General features: G+C 48.4%; 1 protein-coding gene across 1 annotated transcript in view; it reads left to right on the top strand.

Annotated features, from left to right (window-relative positions):
- SPON1 (spondin 1) overlaps positions 1 to 21,059 on the top strand; it is a 249,381-nt gene that overhangs the window by 225,674 nt on the left and 2,648 nt on the right. Inside the window, exons 8-15 of the mRNA XM_058546026.1 lie at positions 9,385 to 9,586; positions 10,567 to 10,707; positions 11,161 to 11,236; positions 12,237 to 12,419; positions 15,617 to 15,787; positions 15,868 to 16,035; positions 16,886 to 17,050; positions 19,108 to 19,371. Coding sequence (XP_058402009.1) covers positions 9,385 to 9,586; positions 10,567 to 10,707; positions 11,161 to 11,236; positions 12,237 to 12,419; positions 15,617 to 15,787; positions 15,868 to 16,035; positions 16,886 to 17,050; positions 19,108 to 19,371 — 1,370 coding nt within the window. The remainder of the gene's footprint in view (positions 1 to 9,384; positions 9,587 to 10,566; positions 10,708 to 11,160; positions 11,237 to 12,236; positions 12,420 to 15,616; positions 15,788 to 15,867; positions 16,036 to 16,885; positions 17,051 to 19,107; positions 19,372 to 21,059) is intronic.

Here is a 21,059-nt window from a genome sequence, read left to right on the forward strand (position 1 = left end):
AAAGTGGTTTATGAAGAATGGCTTGGCTAGCCTCTCTGTGGAGCAGTCTGCATCCACTAACCATTGATGGTATCGATGAAGACAGCAACAACATGGGAAGTGTGAGAGAGATTTCTCCGTAGGAGAAAAGGCAAACTCAAAAAGATAGGAAGGGAAGTACAGGACATTCAAAAGGATGACTCCACAGGACGAGCCAAGCAAGGAGGAGGGCTCACATGTGACCAGCTGGGAGCAAGGAAGCTCTTGCCAGGCACCTGGTGCTCACCTGTTTAACTACTCAGCAAATTAACGGCTCATTCTCCGCTCTGTACCAGCCCTATACACACAGTCCCCGCCTTCGGAATGCCCAGCCAAGGGGAGACAGACAATAAACCTGGAGTTCTACCACTCCAGGTCTGCCATTTGCACAAGTCCACGTGGCGTGTATATACAGAATACATAAAATATAATGTCAGCATGGTAGCCTCGTACACTTTAAGGGGACAAGTGTTATGATGAGGATATGAGCAGCTCTCGAAGCCCAAAGAAGGGGCATAACGCAGCCTAGGGTCGAGGAGAGAACATGAAGGCTCTGTGCAGGAGGCACCACGAGGCTAAGTCTAGAAGGATGCTCCTTGCCCTGGACTGACCCAGGTATGGGCAGAACCAAGCCCCTGAGTGGAGGCCCACACTTGGACAGCTGACCAAAGGCAGCCCAGCTGGCTGCATGGAGGCCTTCTCTAGCTTGCTGCAATCTCCGAGCCCTGCTCTGGATCTCCTCTGAGGAAGCTGAGACCAGAGCTGTTGAAAACCTACGCAGCCCCGGAAGTACCTTTTCCTCCAAGGAGAAGCAACAGAGGCAGGGCCTGCTGCCCTGGGCTCTCTCCTGGTGGGTGGGCATTTGCCTGTCTCATGCCTGTCTCACCAGAAAACACTGATATGAATTCACAAAGGCCCTCAGCCCCCTTTGCGTTGTTAACATCAATCAGAGAAGGTCCACCTTGAATCCTGTTTGCTCAGCCTGTCTCCTCAGCTTCTCCCAGTTCCCAGAACCTATACGTGAAGAACTCCTCCTTGGTCCTCTAAGCAGGCAGAGGCTCAAGGGCAGGTAGGGTTTAGGGGCATCTGGGCCACAGAGTTTGTGGATGCCAATTTTCACCACTAAGGAACTCTTATACTAGTTTCCCCTTGAAGATCCTGGGTTTAGAAAGATGTAAACTACAAAGCAAGGTGCTTTCAGGAAGGAGAGAGGAAAGGAGGGAGAGAGGAAAGGAAGAAAGCAGAGAGAATCCCTTTTCCCTTGCGCATCACTATGTGCCATTTACCAAACTAGACACTTACAGTCCTTATCCCACTTAATCTTTACACTAACCCTATAATAACTCCCATAGGGATTATGATCCTCACTCTACAGTTGACGAGACTGAGGCTCAAAGGTTATATGACAGGGCCAACCTCAACATCTAGCTCCATCAATGGAGGAACTAGAATGCCAACCATATCCAGGTGATTCCAATGTCTACGCTCTTCACTATAACAAGATTCCTCCAATTAAGTTACAATTCACTCATTTTCCATTTTTTAATTAATGAAGACATATATATCTGCCACTTGGGCTTCTGACCAGCCTGAAATTAGCAGTGTGACCACACCAAAGTTTCTCACCCCTGCCCCAAAACAAAATTTTGACTTTCACTTACCCTGTGTCCTTCTATCACGAATGACCAAAACATTTCATTGCCTCAGCAAACCTTTACTGGAGTGCTCCAAAGGGAAGTACTGGGGAAGGTGTTTAGGGGTACAGTGGGGAGCAGAGCAGAGTTTCTCATGGAGTTTACAGTTTAGTGGAGGAGAGACATTAACCAAATGATGACAAACGTGATGTGTCTATGAAGTAAAGACACAAGGTGCCATGAGAATGTGTGATGAGGACCCCGACCCAGCCTGGGGGTCAGAGAAAGCTTCCTTGAGAAAATAGTAATTGAGCTAACAGCTCAGGAATCAGTACAAGTTAACTAGGTAAAGAAGCAAAACAAGGGGAGAACATTCTAGAAGCAAAACAAGGGGAGAACATTCTAGAAAGTCTAGAGAGACCATCATGTGCAAAGGCTTTGAGGAGGGAGCAGCACATACTTAAAGTATTAAAAGTTTGTGGTATAACTAGATCTAGAAATCAAAGGTGAGCTTGGTATGGGGCCAAGCCATGCAATATTAAGGATTTTGATTTTTACATTAAGAGTAATGGGAAATCATTGAAGGGCTTTTAGCAGGGTGACAACATGATCAGATTTGCACTGGGGAAAAAAAAACCCACAATAATGACACTCTGGCTCCAATATGAAAGAGATAAGAGGAGATGAGGTGAGACTAGTGAGCAGTGAGGAAGCTATTGCAGACGTCCAGGGGAGAATTAATAGTGACTTCGACTGGGATGGTGGTGGTGAAGATGGAGAGAGGTGCAGAGATCTGAGAGATGTGTAGGAGTAAAAATCGACAGGCTGTGCTGAGAGGTTGGATAAAGACGCAAAGGGAGGTAGAGAGATCAAGATGCCTCCCAGGTGTCTGGCTGGTGTAACCAATGAGTTGGTGGGGCCCTCTTAAGACTGGGCACATTAGATGAAATTTAGTGGGAAAGATCGTGAGTTCAGGTCTGGATGTGTTACCTTGGAGCTGCCTTCAAGATATCTAGTTGGAGGTGTTCAGTACACAGTTACCTATAAAGCTCTGAAACTCAGAGGGAGGATTCTGCACTAAGTCATCAAGGAATGGGAGACAGTTAACGACAAGGTCATGGATGAGAGAGAGCTTGAGAGTAAGTCAAGGGCTCAGGACTGAGTCTGAGGAGCTCCAACATTTAACGCTGAGGAGGACTTGCCTGCAAAGGAAACAGAAAAGACGTAGCAAGGAGATTGAGGAAGAAAGCTTAGTATCAGGGACACCTGGGGAGGAAAGTGTTAAAGAAGGAGAGAGTGGTGGGCTGGGTCCAGTACCGCTGAGAGATCAAGCAAGATTAGAGCTGCAAAATGCCGGCTGGATTTATCAACATGAAGACCATCGGTGACCTTACTGAGAACCCTTTCTGCTGAGTAATGCGGGGAGGAGTAACCAGCCTGGAACCCGGTGAAATGTGAACAGAAAGTGAGGTTATGGAGTCAGCGAGTACAGACAACTCTCCTGTGAAGTTCGCGGTGGAAGAAGAGAGGCTGGGCAGTAGCTTCGAGGGGCTGAGTCAATGGAGCTTTTTTTTTTTTTTTTCCTAAGTTGGGAGAGACTGTCTGAAAAATTGAGAAAAAATATTTTGGAACCCCTTCCCACCCTTCACCCATCCCTCAGCCTTCCTGAGACCCCAGTGAATAGAATTAATTGATGGCAAACACGCAGACCTCCCAAACACGCAAACCCTCTCCGCTCAGTGCTACCCGCTTGTTAAGGGAAAGGAATTTTCCTTTGATTCTACCATACCCCAGGCTCCCCTTTCCTCTTCCAAATCTCTTCAGGAAGTCAAATTAGGAAGCCTCTATGCAGCCAAATTTTGTTTTGCAGAAACAGCCCTGCCCCTCCTCACTGAGCCTGCTCGATTGAGGTTAATGGGATTCCAGCCTCCCTCAGGCCAGGGCAAAGCCAGGGTGACCTACTTTGTGAAGTCCTGCCCATCGAAACTGACTTGTTTTTCAATGATCTTCATCTTTATCCCCAGGACCACTTCTCAAAGGACAGCCATGAATGAACAAATCAGCTGCTGACTTGTTTAGCTTGATAAATCGTGTGGCTCCCACAGCCCCAGGTGCAGGTAGAGAGGGAAGACAGATTCTGAACAAACTCCACATCCTCTCTAGTTCCTCTGGAGTCCAAGGAGAAAATGCCCAGGTTTCCTGCAAATCAATTCTGAATTTCCACCACCCAGTTCCTCCAGTTTAGTCTGAAAGCTAGGAATTACTGGAACTTTTTAAAATAATTTTTATTCTCTTTCTTATAATGAATCCTGTAAAGGACTGTAGTCCTTTATTCCCAGCCACTCTGTTTAATTAACATTTGATTAGGCAATGCTCTCTGTTTTCCAGACAGATGAGGGGAGAGTGGAATAGGGACACAGTCACCCCCTGCAGAAATCCTGCCTCTGGGGGGTCTGTGCCCTCAAAATCACACAAAGCTATGGTTCCTGGGGGGGCCAGAGGCATCATTCTCTCAGATCAGGGATGGAAGTTTCAGGGTCCTCCCTGCCTCCTGTAGCACTTGCCCGGATCCATCGATGTCCTCAGGATTATAAAGGAAGACTGGCCTTGGACTAGAGGAGCGGGCGGTAAATCTAATCCGCCAGACGGACCCGGAGCTCTCGGTGCCTCCAGGTTGTTTCCAAGGCTGGAAACCTCACTCAAACCTTCGTCCCCCTAAACGGGACTTCAGCCTAGTGCGTAGCTCGAGCGCCCCCTAGTGGCGGTATTAAGTTTCTGCAACTTCGACAGCTCTATTTCGGGTATTTGAAATAACATGCTGAGGGCACAGAACTCAGCCTATGAGTGACCTGAATCAGCAGTGACCTGAGTCTCACTGGCGTGGATCTGTAATTTAGAAGGCGATAAGTCGTCTCTAGAAGGACCATAAAAATCCTTTATTACATCTTTTCTTTTGTGGTGTTTTTGGAAGTTTTATTTACAAAGGTTGAATGAGAAGCAAATCAACATTTACTAAGTTCTATTACGTGCCGGTCACAATGATAAGGCATTTCCTCACAAAAAGCCTTGGGGTAGGTATGATGATGCTCCCGTTTTGCAGATGTCATAACTGCAAAGCGAAGTGGGGTAAAAGCCCCTGCACACAGCTGATAAGTGTCTGCACCAAGACTCAATTCCAGCTGACTCTATATACCTTTCTTCTTCCCAACACACCACCTGCCTCTCTGAACATAAAAAGGGAAACACTTCTCCATGTCTTCATTTGGTTTTCATTTTTCTGGTGTGAGCTTTCCTTTATCTATTGGGACTGTGGTACTTTTCTTACAGTTGAGTTAGCTCTGTTTATACTACAGATATTAATATTTGTCAGTCACACTAGATGGAGACATTTTTGCCAACATGTCATTTTTCTCTCTAATTCAATACGGTTGTTTCATTACACAGGTGTTTTTAGTTGATGTCTGATTCAATTAGTCACCTTTGTAATTGCTTTTATGGTTTCAAAGCTGAGAAAATTAACATTTCTCTAACAGATCTGAAAACTTGGCTTTTTTCCTATGATCTGGTTGTTTTCTATTTAACTCTGGAATTTTTTTTTTTTTTTTGGTGTATTATATAAGATGTGAATCCTGTATTTTTTTAGTTGCAATTAAGTTAACCCAAGCCAGTTATTGCATAATCTTTCCTTTCCCTCTAATTTGAGAAGTCTATTTTGTAAAAGTCCTTATCTAAAGTTTCTGGGATCTCCAATCTGTGCCACTGATTTATATTTCTGTCTTATCCCAAATATTACACCATTTTAATTATCATGCTTTATAATATAATCTGTTATGTGGTATGGCCAAATCAACTCTCTTTGCTAGAAAACTGATAAAAATTTAAATCCAGATAGAAAAATGAAATCTAGTTAACAAAATATCATACATGGGAAGACACGGCATACAAGAAAGTATAAATAAGAATTTTTATTACAGTTTGGACAAATTAAAGAACTCTAGTCATAGCTAGCATTTCCTAAAGAAAACTCATATATATTCTATCCATTTCATAATTTTAAGTAGCATTTTTATTATAAAGGTAATAAATACTTTGAGGTGCTTTTTTAATTAAATTTGAAGGTCAAAGGAAGTACAAGAGCTCCATATTCATTTCCTAGATTAATTCATTCATTTCAACAAATATTTGAGGAGAATCCACTGCATGTCAAGTTCTGAGCCAGGCACTGTGATATAGCTGTACACAAGACAAAAATGGTCCCACTCTATTGGAACTTAATGGGGAAGATGGAAATTAAACAGGGAACTCCAAGGACATTGAGTTCCGCTTGCTCTGGGAAGGTACACCGGGGTCCTAAGCAATTTGAGGAGAGGTCAGCAAGTGCTTCCTGCAGGGCTAATTATGTAAGCTGGGTCGGGGGACGAAGTTTCCAGTCCAGGGTAAGAGAAAAGAGCAGGGCATAACTGAAGAGGCTAGAAAATCACTCCCAGGCCCTTAGCCTACCCCTTGAAATTCGTACCGCGGTCTGGAGGATACCTCACTCAGGTAACAGATTTGGCCAAAATGCATTTGCAGAGAACAGTTTGCATAAGGCCTTGCAAAACACAGGAGGTTCTCAGATGTTTACATCCATCTGCTGGGCAGAATATCAGGATGGGGTGTTGGGTCGGGGGGTGGTTTGGTTTCTCCAGCTCTGGATTCCTGAGTAAGGCTGTTTTTGTCCCCTTCGGTTGTCATGGTGAATAGTGTCACCCGTGGGGTATAGGGTATGAACAACTAACCTGACCCAAAGTCACATGTTCAGGGAGATGGGAGGGTAATATGTGGAGCATCGGTCTCTATGGCAACAAAAGAGGAGCCTGCCTCCAGGCCACTGCTGGACCCCAAGGGGCCAAGAGCCAAGGAGGGCTGGGGCGTAAAGCAGCCCCGCCCAGATGCCAGTGCTCTCTGCCCAGCTTTTCCTGCAAGGCAGGCCCTGGACCATGTCCTGTTAGTCCCTGGGTGAGCAGGGCCGCAGCTCCCCAGACTGCAGCTCTCGTGGCAGCCAGGCCTTTAAAGAAGCTGCTAACACCACTGACCTACATGCCAGAAAATGCACGCCTGGGAAAAGGAAATGAAATCCTCTGGTTTGTGCCTAACTAAATAGCAGACTGTGTAAGTGTCGGACTCGAGCAGTGTATAAAGGCTTCTTAATAAAGCATCTCATTCGAGCCTCACAGCAACACTGCAGGGAGGCGACGTCAGATGAAGACGCTGAGGCTGGGAGAGGGTGAGTGACTTACTTGCCCACGATCTAGGGCTAGGAAGTAGCCAGTAAGGAGCGGAGCTCAGGTCGTCTTACAGCCACTTACCACTCGTTCAACTGGCCCACTGGACACCTAGGGACTGGGGTGCAGCTGTGAAACTTAGGGTTCCTGCCCTCAAGGAGCTCCCAACTAGTTGGGGGAGACCAAACAATGAGGCAGCGATGATAGTCATAGAAGGCAGCTCCAGAGACCTGCACAGAGTGTGTGGAAATACAGACCAAGGGCGCTGGCCTCCGCCTGGGAGACCAGAAAGCCTCCTGGATGAGGTGACTCGTGACCTGAGGCTTAAAGATGAGTAGACCAATAATTCTCAAACTCAAGGTGCATTAGGATCACCTAGAGGAATTATTAAAACAGAGTGCTGGGTCCTACACCCAGAGTCTCTGAGTAAGTAAATCTGGGGTGGGGCCCAATAATTTGCATTTCTAACAAGTTTCCAGGGCACACTGATGTTGCTGGTCCAAAGACCACACTTTGCAAACCACTGAAGAAGAGCTTTCCTAGCAGATGCAAGTGCATATGGGACCTGCAACTAGGCTAGCCTGGCTGGGCCACAGGGAGCTTCTGGGTAGTGGGTGGGGTGGGACGGGGAAGGCTAGAGAGGGAGCCAAAGCCGGGTTCCCCACTCGTGTGTCAGAACCTAGACTGGCATCATGCTAAAACCGTGAAGTCCACTTAGGGAGGCTTCCCACCACTCCTCTCTCTTTTCTGATCTCCATATGACCCTACAGTGCTTCTTCTCTCAATAACAGTAATAATAGCTCAGGTGCCAGGCACTGGGCTCAGTACTGTATGCAAGTTCTCTCATTAAACACTCACAATAATCCTTTAGAGTAGACATGTAAAGATCCTCATTTTATAGATTTGAACATTGAGGCACAGAAGGGTTTGGTAATTTGTCCAAGGATACACAGCTATACGAGGTGGTGCCAGAATGCACACCCAGGCTTCCCTCCCTCTCTGCTCATTGCTTGAGTCCCTCTGGCATGCCAGAGCCCAAGGAGTTCAGTTCCACAGGGCCCAACCAGGTCTGGAGTCATCACTTTCGGGGCACAGGTGAGGACAGCCAGAAGCAGCTGCCAGCAACAGAGGGGCGCGAGGACTCCCACACAGCTGAGGAGGAGCAGCTGCCAGCTGGACTGAACAGACGCATTGGTCCCCAGCCCAGGATTCCCCACGACTAGCAGCCTGCGGTGTAGACTCAGGCAGAGCTGCCTTCAAACCTCAGCCCTCTGCTAGCTGTGTCTCCAAGTTCATTAACCTCTATATGCTTTCTTTTCTTTTCTACAAAGTGAGGTAATAATTCTAACCCCACGGGATTGTCATGAGGGGAAAATAAAATAACGTGGGCCTGCCACCAAGTGTGTGCTGAGTGACTATAACTCTCTAACCCAGCCTCGTGGTGGCCGCCACCACTGCTCTCATACAGCCCTGGCCATTCCTAAGACCTCTTCTTAGCAACACGAGGAGACGGAGGTGGAAACTGCCTCTTGTAGCTCAGGGGTTGTCAGCCAAAGGTCTCCGCGCTATAGTAGGGTCCCTGCTCATCAACTGGAGGAAACGGCCAGGGAGCCAGCTCTGGGCGAGCTCTGGTGCCAGGGGAGAACCCAGCTATGAGCAGCCTCTGGAGGGCAATGGAGGCAGAGGCTGGGGAGACGCCCCCTCTGATGGCACAGTGTAGATCTCAGCAGAGTGAAGAAGGGGCAGGGAAGAGGATTTAGAAATTGATGATGAAAAGAACACTGACCTTGAACTAACATGGACTTGGGTTGTGGTCTCCATTCCACCACTTCAGTCTGTGACTTTGGACAAGTTACATAACCCTTCTGAGCCTCAGTTTCCTCACCCATCAATTGAAGTCAATCATCCTTACCCCAGGTCTATTCTGAGAATTAAATGAGAATGTACAAGAAAAGGCTCGGGGCACTGTTAAGCAGTTTTTATTTGTAAAGTTCATCTCACGTCCAGCACAGCTGGGCACACACACAGCACAAAGTATTAGTTCATTCATTCATTCGGAAGCATTTGCTGAGCATCTCCTCTGGGCCAGGCACTGCTGTAGGCACTGGAAATAAAGCCATGAATGGGGCAGACCGTGCTTTCCCAGAGCTTACACTGCAGTGAGAGATGACAGTCAATAAACAGCTGGACAAATAAAGAAGCAAGGAAATACAAAATCATAGTGCGTGCTGTGCATACATTACAACCGGATAGAGTGGCGGCATGTGGTTCTCTCCATACGTGGCCAACGGGTGGACTCAGGACAGAGAAGGCTGTAAACCTGTAGCAGCCAAAGGCAGAGTTCAGTGGGAGACAGAATCTCCCTTCTTTCTGCACCTCTCATCCTTCAACCATGGCCTGGCCAGATGTCCCTCAGAATGTGCACCCCTGGAACCCTTAATGTAATGGTCTCTGTCTTTGGTTTCCAGGAGAGCAGCACCCTCAGCTGAATTTTCCGTGGACAGGACGCGCCACTTAATGTCTTTCCTGACCATGATGGGCCCCAGTCCCGACTGGAACGTGGGCCTGTCCGCAGAGGATCTGTGCACCAAGGAATGCGGCTGGGTCCAGAAGGTGGTGCAAGACCTGATTCCCTGGGACGCCGGCACCGACAGCGGGGTGACCTATGAGGTAGGTGTGTGCCTGGAGTGGGGAGTGACAAACCTTGCCAAGTGCTGTCTCCTTGTCCAGCCCTGCTCTGGGGTCCTGGACACAGAGGTGAGTCTGGCCCAGGCTGTGTCTTAGATGAACTCACAGCCTGGTAGGGAAGGCCAGCATGGTCCCACCGTCACATCCTCACATACTGTATGACTCGGGCCCTGGGAAGTGTCCATGCAGCTGGCCGGGAGAGCATGCAGCGGGAATCTGCTAAAGCGCAGTCCATAGGTAAGCAAGGGAACAGCAGGCAACAGACACGGAAGCAGAGAGAGAGAATGGGGAACAGCAGGAAATCAACATGCATTACTCTGGGCCAGATTCTGAAGGTTTCTGGACAGCCAGGCAGAGTTTGGATTCTCTCCCAAATGTCAATATTTCTCAGATGTGGTCAGCACACCCAGTGCATCAAAATCTAGAGCCATCAGAAAACCAGTGTAGAACAATCTAGAATAGATGTTGGTAAACTATAGTTTGTGGCCCAAATCGGGCCTACCACCTGATTTGCAAAAAAAGTTTTGGAACCCAGCCTCAGGCATCCAACTACATGTTGTCTGGGGCTGCTTTCTCACTACAGCAGCTGAGTTGAGTAGTTGTGACATAGTATGGCCCACAAAGCCCAGAATATGTACCATCTGACCCTCTACAGACAAATGCCTGGTCTAGTGGGAAGATTCAGGGCAGCCTGGCTCAGCCATTGCCTAGCTGGGCTGACCTCTCTGAAACTTGGCTTCTTCATCTGGGCATAATCCCACCGTGTGCATGGGAGAATTTGAAAGGATAGATCTACAGATTTCCATGCACAACACATGGTGTGAACAGAATTCCATAAATATATCGTAGTTATTCTTGCTGTTAAATTCCTATCAATGTTTTTGTTCTGATCATATAACAATAAAATCGCTTTTGTGGTTTTTAATCCCACTCTCTGTATCTGTGTTTTCTCCCCACTGCAGTCACCCAACAAGCCCACAATTCCCCAGGAGAAAATCCGGCCCCTGACCAGTCTGGACCATCCTCAGAGTCCTTTTTACGATCCAGAGGGCGGGTCCATCACTCAAGTAGCCAGAGTTGTCATCGAGAGAATTGCCCGGAAGGTACTGGGTTAGAGCTTGCCCTGGCACAGACCCTTCCCACCAAGAGTGCAAGGAAACTATACCCTAGAATCTCTAGAATCATGGACTCCCTGGCATATTCCAGAATATGGTATTCCTGGGTCTCCCAGGAATGCAAATTGTTTCATAAGATGTAAATGAGCAAAGTGAACATCGAAGTAGAGTTTGATGCTTAACTGAATGATTTGATCCAGGCAAACAGCTTTCATCATGAGTTCCATAATCGATTACTAATGTCTGCCATGGGTCAGGAACTAGAAAGCTATGGCTTTATTGTCATTTCTTTTTCAATCAGATTGTAAATATTGGCCCAGAACTCTGCTGTGGTCTGGGATTTGTATACAGGGTGGGCATTAGATTTTACATCCTCCTTCATCTTTCCCCTACACATTCCACTCTTTAATGTGAGCCCTCCAAGTAAAATTCCTTTTGCAGGGGGAACAATGCAACATTGTACCTGACAATGTTGATGATATTGTAGCAGACCTGGCTCCAGAAGAGAAAGATGAAGGTATGTTGTTTTCTTTTGTTGCAGGTGGCAACATAAATTGGTAAAGCAACTTGCTAACATGTTTTAAGAGCCACAAAAATATTATATCCTTTGATTTGGTAATCCCATCTTTGAGGATGTCTGCTTGGGAAATAACCCAAAACAAGGCCAAGACTAGGCACAAAGTATAAGGGAATTGGTGAAGGCATGACATTGGAATCGGTACTCAACAGTATTGGGCCTTTAAAATGATCATGTAAATAGTATTTGCATAGCTTCACAGTATCAGATCACTCTCTGCTTTGATTCTCACACTGGCCTGTGAGGCAGGTGTGAGTCCATCACGTCCCCAGAGAGGAAAGTGAGGCCCAGATCCTACAGTCAGGAGGGAGCAGCACTGCCATGGCTTCACGGGATCTGGAGCCAGACAACCTGGGCTCTCATTCTGTGTCTTTGGGCAAAAAGCTCGCCTTTCTACCATGGTTTCCTCACCTGTAAAATGGGGATAATAACAGAACCTGCCTCGTGGAGAGCTGTCATAAGGATCAAATGGGATAAGACATGGAAGGGTCTTAGAACGATGCTGGCACATAACGAGTGCCCAGTGGACACTGGCTGCCCTTATTCTTATCATGACACCTGTGTGTGGGGTCACTGGGGAGATGGAGCAGCAACACCACAAAAGCCTGTGCTTCCCCAAATTGCCTGTGATATGCCCCACCTGTGTGGAACGGTGTCTGCCAAGGTAAGGGACCAGCAATGAAAAGACGTCCATGTGTGAGGGGAAGAGGTAGTAAGAGAATCTTGCCTTGCTACTATGTTATTTAGATATCCATTAGTGGAATGCTAAAATGTAATCTTTAACGGGAAGTAAATGCCTGCTTCCATCCCAGGAGCACCAGGCTCCCTGAGGCTGGTCAGGAAGCAGGGGTTTCTTGTCCCCAAATGAGCTTGTCTGGGGAGACGGCCAGTCACAGCTTCCACAGGCCCCCAGGGAAAACGCGTCACCTACTCTTTCCAGATGATACCCCCGAAACATGCATCTACTCCAACTGGTCCCCGTGGTCCGCCTGCAGCTCCTCCACCTGCGACAAAGGCAAGAGGATGCGACAGCGCATGCTGAAGGCACAGCTGGACCTGAGTGTCCCCTGCCCTGACACCCAGGACTTCCAGCCCTGCATGGGCCCGGGCTGCAGTGACGAAGGTGAGGAGACAACCCAGGCCAGCGAGGGGCTGGCAGAAGCTCAGGAGGGGAGGGTCGGCCCTGCTACGCCGGCCCCTCATACCTGGTCAGGCAGCGCCCCTAGTGGGCCACCAGGACCCTGACTGTGGTTGTCAGTGGGGTCCTCCTGGGGCAGACTCCCATCTCCAACAATGTCTTGAGGGCTCTGAACACAAAACATGTCTTATGACATCAAAAGAATTCTTGAGACTGACTGACCAGCCCCTCCCTCCCCAGCCCTGGAACTGAATATCACTGCAGAGCTAACAAACACCTTATGGCAAATTACAAACAAGCAGCCTGCTCTGGGCCTTAACTCCAGTCTTTTTATGAAGCAGGTGAACAGGTGGGCCAAGATTGAATCTAGATCCATTGCCCTAATTCTGCATCATTTATGGGCCCTGCTGTACGTCCCGCCCCAGCCCGCGTCAGAGCACTCACTTCCTCGAGTCAGGACCTTTGGGCTGATGGCAGGAATTCTCAGTCACTCTCTGCAACTGCTCCACGGTCAGGCTTGATCTATGAGCTTGCACCGCCTATGTCACAATGGCTCAAGCCTCAAGATGACACTGAGCTGATTGCTGTGCAAAGGTCAGCTGCCTCCTTTCCAGGGTAGGACTCCTCTCTCTGCCTGGACAGATCTGTACTATGTACTCTGATCTGAACTGTCTCGGAGGTGCAGTGAGGCAATGGGAAGGGATGTATACGCTGGGCTGGTTTACGGCAGGAAGAAAACCACTTCCAAACTGAGGATAATTGAAGCAAGTTTACCCTACTGCAGGTTGTTCACTTTCTGGCTCTTCCTGGGGGACAGTCTTAAATACCTCTCCTGGCTGCACTCCCAGGGTGGTTCACTGTTAACTGTTTGTGTCTACGATAAGGCACTTCAGAGGGGGGTGAACCCTGCCATGGACAGGCCACTCCTACAAACAGGCAGGGAGGAAGTTGTGACAGGCCTGGAACGCTGGAGCCTCGCTCTCTCTGTTGGGGCTGGGGCTGGGGCTGGGGAGCTGTCTGCCTGGGGCCTGCAGTGGAAGCTCAGGTCTTTAACTGCCCCCTCCACCGGGAACAGTCCTTCCTCACACCAGTCCGTGTGGCTCCCAGGTGGTAATAGCAGTTCTGAAACACATTGGGCTGTGCCTGCTTTTTTCTTTTTTCCTCAGAATTTTTTATTGTGGTACATAATATCAAATTTACCATCTTAACCATTTTCAAGTGTACAGTTCAGTGGCATTAAGTACATTCACATTGTTGTGCAATCTTCACCACTGTCCATCTCCAAAACTCTTTTCATCTTGAAAAACTGAAACTCTGTACCCACTAAACACTAACTCTTCGTACCCCACTACCCCCAGTCCCTGGTAACCACCACTCTGCTTTCTGTCTCTATGAATTTGGCTACTCTAGGTACCTCATATAAGCGGAATCGTACCGTGTTTGTCTTTTTGTGATTGGCTTATTTCACTTAGCATAATGTCCTCAAGGTTCTTCCATGTTGGAGCATGTGTCAGAATTTCCCTAGGTTGAACAGCTGAGTTCCAGCTGTGATTTCTTACTGCACCACCAGCACCGTCTAGCTACACTGGCCCTAGGTTAAATAACAACGTGTAGGCATCACACACGTGCAAGTGACAGCCTGTGGGCATGTGAGGCTGGCCTCACACTGACTTCAATCCTCCTTTCTAGCTTCATCTCCCCATGCCACACACATATACACTCTATACAGTGGCATTTGCGTGAGCTGTTCCCTTCACCTTCCCTGCAAATATCCTTTATCCAACAAAGGTGCACTCAGATGTGCCCTCTTGTGTGAAATCTTCCCCAGAACTCCAAGAAGGAGTGAGTTTTTTCTCTCCTCCATGTTCCCCAATTCCCTGGGCTTACTTCTGTTGTCATATTTTCAATACCTAGATTTATTGTCAGTTTATGTGCCCATCTCACTCTCTGGAGTAGAACAGGATCCATATCTTACACATCTTCTTAACCTCAGAGCATACCACTAAAGCATTCAGTAAATCCTTATTGACATGACTAAATGGATGGATGACTTCATTTCCATCTCCTTTTTTTAGAATGAAATAGGCAAGCAAACACACACACCCACACCCACACCCACACCCACACCCACACCCACACCCACACAGACACACACACCCCCATGTTTCCCCCAGAGCAGCACCCCCATCACAGCCTTAGAAATAGGATCACTGAGCCATGCCGAGAGGTTCAGTTATCTTTTCCACCAACCTCCTGAGTGTCTCCTACATGATCACGGCCTATGCTAACACCACTGATGGGAGCAAAGCCGGATATAGCTCAAGATATCAACTCAGAAGGCTGGTTATATGCCTTCCCCCTTCTTCCACTGCCTCCCCCTCTCCTGGCACACACAGACACTCCCTCCCTACTCCCTTCCCCACAATTTGCTCCCCATTAGCAGCTGGGGTTTTCTCTTCTGTTACCGGCCTCAACTGAGGCATTGAGACATCTGTAGCCACTTAGTATGATCTGCTCTTTGGGTACAAATCCGCCGTGTGACCTCAGCTTTCTACATCCCAAGGCCAGTCACACTCTCTACCCTCAGAAACAAAATTTTCTCATCTGTTTTTTGAGACTGAGAACTGGCAGCTTTAGACAATAACTAAAGTCTCAGGTTCCTCTGAGCAAGAGAACTTATGCCGTATCTCAGAATATATATAATTTCTTTCCAGTGCTGTCCACCTGTCCAGTATGGTAGCCACTAGCTGCACGAGGCGTGTGTAGTGACTGAGGAAGTGAATTTTTAATTTTATTTAATGGTCTTAATTAAATGTATGATACATCTTAGACTACACAAATGGATTATTACAAATTATATGTAGATTAAATTGTATCTTATACCACATATATACATATAACATCTTCTATCCATCCAAGCATCTTTCAAAGGTCCTGGGATAAGGAATAATCTTTCCTGAATGCCCCATGCACCTGGGAAAAGGCATTTTCTCTTAGAGAAATTCGTGCTGTAAAGATTTATACCTTTTGTGTTCTCTTCCATCCTCAACTGCCTAACTCCTCTTGAATGCCTGCTGGTTCCTTCTTGACTCCTGCCCTCGGGGAGTTCGGGTCGTGCGGGTCGCGGCCGCAGGGCCCCTGCCGCAGCGCCCGGGCTGCAGCGTCCGCTCGGTGTGTTGCAGACGGCTCCACCTGCACCATGTCCGAGTGGATCACCTGGTCGCCCTGCAGCATCTCCTGCGGCATGGGCATGCGGTCCCGCGAGAGGTACGTGAAACAGTTCCCGGAGGACGGCTCCGTGTGCACGCTGCCCACCGAGGAGACGGAGAAGTGCACGGTCAACGAGGAGTGCTGTGAGTGGGGGCGCCGGGCGGGCGGGCGGGCGGGGCTCCCCAGGGCGCCGGCGCGACTCCAACGCCGCGGGACTCCCCAGCTCCCAGCAGCTGCCTGGTGACCGAGTGGGGCGAGTGGGACGAGTGCAGCGCCACCTGCGGGATGGGCATGAAGAGGCGGCACCGCATGGTCAAGATGAGCCCAGCGGACGGCTCCACGTGCAAGGCCGAGACGTCGCAGGCGGAGAAGTGCATGATGCCCGAGTGCCGTGAGTGGGCGGGGGTGGGCGTGGGGAAGGGGACAGGGACAGTACGGGGGACCACAGCACCCCCTACTACTACCACCATCAAGGTCGCAGGCTCAGCAGGTGCAGGGAGAAAATATGGTCCATCGTCCTTGCAGGGCACTGCTGGGAGCAAGATGAGGGCCATAGGCGCGTGGAGATCAACGGGACCCAGAGAGAGTGGCCTGCTTGAGGGACATTAAGAGCATTATAGAATTCACTTGCAGCTGTGTGTAGGACCCAAAAGTATCTTTTTGGGGGAGCTGGGGGGTAATAGATATAGGCAGGATGTGCATTCCCTAGGGCATCATAGGCCCCTCACTCATGTTCTACCTTGGACTTGCCTGGCCCCACCGAGCATTACAATCACCACTTGATGCACAAATGCACATAGGCCCACACATCACTACACAAATGCACACATGCACGCAAGTACATACACATTCCAGGGATTTCAGCACCAAAGTGTCTAAAATGCAGCATTGAGCCTATCTTTTAAGGCATGGTTCTTGGGCATGTGGGGTGTTTCTGTCTCTAGGAAGACTCTACTCAGACCCCCAGTGGTGTTTCAAGTGGGGACTTGTGCATCCACATTACTGGGCCACATCAGATGTCATGTCATGACCACCAGCTGGGCCAGGGGAGATGCAGGAGAGTGAGAAGAGCAGTGGTCTGCCGAGACTTCTTGCTCCGTGCGGTTCGCTCTTATCCGAACCTGTCAGTCAATTTCACTTTATTCTAGGGGCCAGAGCAGGGGACAGGGGTGGGGGACACAAGGAGATCAAAGAAAGCAAAGGGAGCCTGTTCTCAGTGGCAAACCTGGCTCTTGGCCTAGACACCATCCCATGCTTGCTGTCCCCGTGGTCCGAGTGGAGCGACTGCAGCGTGACCTGTGGGAAGGGCATGCGGACCCGCCAGCGGATGCTCAAGTCTCTGGCCGAACTCGGGGACTGTAACGAGGAGCTGGAGCAGGTGGAGAAGTGCATGCTGCCGGAATGCCGTAAGTCCTGGAGCTCCTGGAAGCCCAGCCCCTCTCCCTCCTGTGAACCAGCCCTGTGTGCTGATCAGACTGCTAGGTTGGGGACTGCAACTCTTTGCTGGGAGATCATGTGTTTGGACCTCTGTGTTAGCAAAGTTATTTAAACTCTCAGTCAATCTCTTCATTAGTAATGGGGGTCCCACTACCATCTACAAAACACACAAACTGCAAGTTGCTGTGAAGTCTAAATGGGAGACTTAGATGAAAACATTTAGCACAAGGCTCGATAAACTTAGTTCTTTCTCTCTCACACCCCCTCCCCCATTTAGAGGCTTGTCTAACCCATGGGTTTTCCAAGCTTTTTAATTCTCTTTTTCCTTTCTGTGACCATATACCCATGACCAGAGGCTGGTCACTAAGTCAGTGACTCCTGTACCCTTGCAACCCTGATAAGAAAACCAGCCAGCAAGAAAACAAGCCAAGCTTTCAAAAGCTCGCTGCCCACCCCCACCTCCTCCCTAATCTCTGTGATCAGCTGTGTTTATTACAGGGGACTGATCTCCAAGGAGAGCGAGCCAGTTTTTCTGGCTAGTCTTCCAGGAGAGCTTCTTTTCTGGTGGTGGAAGTCAGACACACTTGCTGTGATCTGTTTTCTGGCTTCCTCTGAAATGCACTTTTAGTCTTTCATGCCCCCTCTCCCTGTTATTAATCCGGCTGCCTGCCTGAGTTCAGATCCCAGCTCTGTCCCTTACTGGCTACGTAACCTTCAGCAGATTCCTTAGCATCCCTGTTCCTCATCTGTAAATAGCAGAGCAACACTTCCTAGGTTGCTCTGAGGATTAAACCACGTAATTGGTACCAAGTGCCGAGCACTGGCCCTGGCAAGTAAGTAGAGGCCTCAATCTGATGTTACATATTACAGTTCCCGAGCTGTTTTAGCTAAACCAAGTCATGTGTGGAGATGACCCAGACTGAATAAAGCCTAAACTAAATAAAGCCTGGGCTTTTAATAACTAAGATTGACCCCAAATTCAAGTCAGCTCATCTGAGTTGAGGCTCCAGAACCTTCTGACTGAGATGCTGTTACCAACTTAAACAAAACTCTTTATATCCACAGGGTCCACTGCATGAAGGGAGAAGGCAGTGAACATTTATGGAGCACTGAGTGTGGGCCAGGAACCGGGTGGGAGTATTGTCTCATTTAATCCTCACGGCCTAATGAGAAAAATAGTATTATGCCCATTTCGCAGATAAGAAAGCTGACTGTGCTCCCACAGGGAGAAAAGGCCTCAAACTATTGAACAAAATGCGTATTCCTAGATCCAGCAGCCCTCGCTTTGCAAAGCCAGTAGAGTTTGGACACACTTGCCTCCCTAGGACACATCCTGAGAATCAGACTGATGGGTTATTTCCCCTCCACATTTGTGAGATGCTGGCTTAGTAAGAATTTGCTGGATCTCGTACCATGATAAACCATGAGACACCTCATGCTTCCATTCCCTTCTCTACTGAATTTCCCATTTCTGGCTCCTGTGTTTCTTGCACAGACTGCCATGATAGGACCCAGGATGGTGCGGAGAACAAGAGAAGCTGCCTAGGTCTCACTGCAAAAGCTACAGTGTCTTTGGTATTGGTCTCCAGGGGTCATCTCTGAAAAACGGCACCAGTGAGCGGTGCCTTCCCTCAGAAAACCCGGGTCCTTGGGACTGTGGGAGGCTGGTCTGTGCCACTTGAGGCTGATTTGACAATATTCTAGAAGCTTACAGAGCAGGACAATGGGCTCTGAACACATCTTCAAAGTCCCCCCAAAGCCCTTGAGTCATAGAGAGGCAATAGAATGTGGGTTATGACCTGAGCACCAATCTCGCCTCTACTGCTCACCAACCATGTGGGCCAGATAAAGTCAGTCTGCCTCCTGGAGCCTCAGTTTCTTCTTCTGTAAAATGGTATAACAGCACCTGCTTTGCATTTCTCATAGGCTTGAGATATTGAGGTGTTGAGATGTTCAAAAGAGAGTGTAAGTGACCGTATCTTGTTTCAGACATGAGATACACTCATGCCCATCTGTGTCTTGCCAGCCATTGACTGTGAGCTCACCGAGTGGTCCCAGTGGTCGGAATGTAACAAGTCATGTGGGAAAGGCCACATAATTCGAACCCGGATGATCCAAATGGAGCCTCAGTTTGGAGGCGCACCCTGCCCAGAGACTGTGCAGCGAAAAAAGTGCCGCATCCGGAAGTGCCTCCGAAATCCATCCCTCCAGAAGCTGCGCTGGAGGGAGGCCCGAGAGAGCCGGCGGAGTGAGCAGCTGAGGGAAGAGTCCGATGGGGAGCAGTTCCCAGGTATTGCTCCCAAGGGCGAGGCTGGAGTTCAGACAGATATCAAAGCAGGGAAAATTACAACGGGTCTTGAAGAACTTATGGGAGTTTGCCAGTTAGAGAAGGGCATCCCAGGCAGCAGGAATAGTAATTGTAAAGGCACTGAGATACCAAAGAGCAAGATATGTTCAATCAATAAATGGGATGCAGATGGAGCACACGGTATGAAGGGAGAGGCAGGAAACCAAGATGGAGAGGTAGGGACCAGACCATAAAAGGTCTAGTGGCTGCTGAGGATTTGAGACTTGATTCTGCAGGTGAAGGTTTTAAGCAAGAGAGTGACTTGAACAGACCTGTGTTGAGTGGTTGGGAGGTGGTAAAAACAGAGGCACAGAGGCCAGCTATGTTTTGTTTGTAGCACAGGAGAGAGATTATGTGTCCCCCTCCTCTAGCATAACTTCAGAGTCTTCCAGGGCTTAAGAAAAATTCCTCCCCAGGGCTTCACTGCTGAATAAGCTGCTCCAAGCCAAGAGTGCAATATCATTGGCAACCCGAGGAAACACTGAGTTGGGAAGATGCATGGTTCAGTCTTGGGTACAGGCCCATCAAAGCTCTTTGGATTCCCTGGAGGGGGTGAGGGTGCCGTGTAAAAGGGAAGGTTAATGGGTATTCTATTTTAAAATGTGCACCTCAAATGACCCCTTCTTCTTTTCTCTTCCTTAAGACATTCCATCTCCACCTAGGACGATGAGAGAAATGCAGATACGAGAAGCTACCTGACAGTTTACTATCTTTCCATTAGGAAGCTGTTCCAAATATCAAAATGTTGTGTGTTGCACTGGGTAGTCAGTTGGCCAGTCAACAAACATTCACCACGCCCAACTATGTCCCAGGCAGGCACTAAGCCATGAAACTTAGCACATTCACTGAATAATCATAAATGCGATTGGTTCTACAAAGGAGTAATTTACACAGCACTATGGAAGCATTTTTTTTTACAAAAGATCTAACCTAATCTCTTGGGGTCAGGGAAGTTTTCTTTGAGAAAGGCACGTCTATCTACATAGGAAAAATAATAGATACATAAGTTTACTTAGTATTTGGGAGGCTAAGTGCTTAGGGGAGCAAAGCATAAGAGAAAGTGGTTAATGGCTCCTTGAGTGGCTGCTGCATTAACAAGTCACCCAAAACAGTCTTTTATTAACATGATTGTATAGGTCAGAGACTTGAGCTGGCTCAGCGGGATGATTCTTCTGCAGCCTAGCTTAGGCTCATCATGTGGCTACTGTCAACTGGTGGCTCAACTAGGGCTGGAAGGTCTAGACCAGCCTCACCTGCATTTCTGGGGCCTCTCTCCACATCGCCTCTCCAGTAGTCTAGTCAGGCTTGCTTACATGGTGGTGGAAGGGTTCCCAGCAGCTTTTTTCAAGCCGTGTTTGCTCATGTCCCATTGACCAAAGCAAGTCATATAGCCAAGCCCAGATTGAAGAGGTGGAGAAAAAGACTCTGTCCCTGGATGGGAAGAGCTGCAAAGTATTATGGCCATTTTTTGCCGTCTATCACATATGAGCTAACAGTCCCTAATAAGTACTCTAACCGTTTAATTCAACAAAATCACTACATGCTAGAGCAGAGGAGAAGCCCAGACAACCAAGCTGGACAGTCGTTCACTAGAGCTCTGCATCCCTTTCTGTCCCCAGCTTCAGCTGGCC

The sequence above is a fragment of the Diceros bicornis genome, chromosome 7, assembly GCF_020826845.1.
Source record: "Diceros bicornis minor isolate mBicDic1 chromosome 7, mDicBic1.mat.cur, whole genome shotgun sequence".
NCBI classification, from domain to species: domain Eukaryota; kingdom Metazoa; phylum Chordata; class Mammalia; order Perissodactyla; family Rhinocerotidae; genus Diceros; species Diceros bicornis.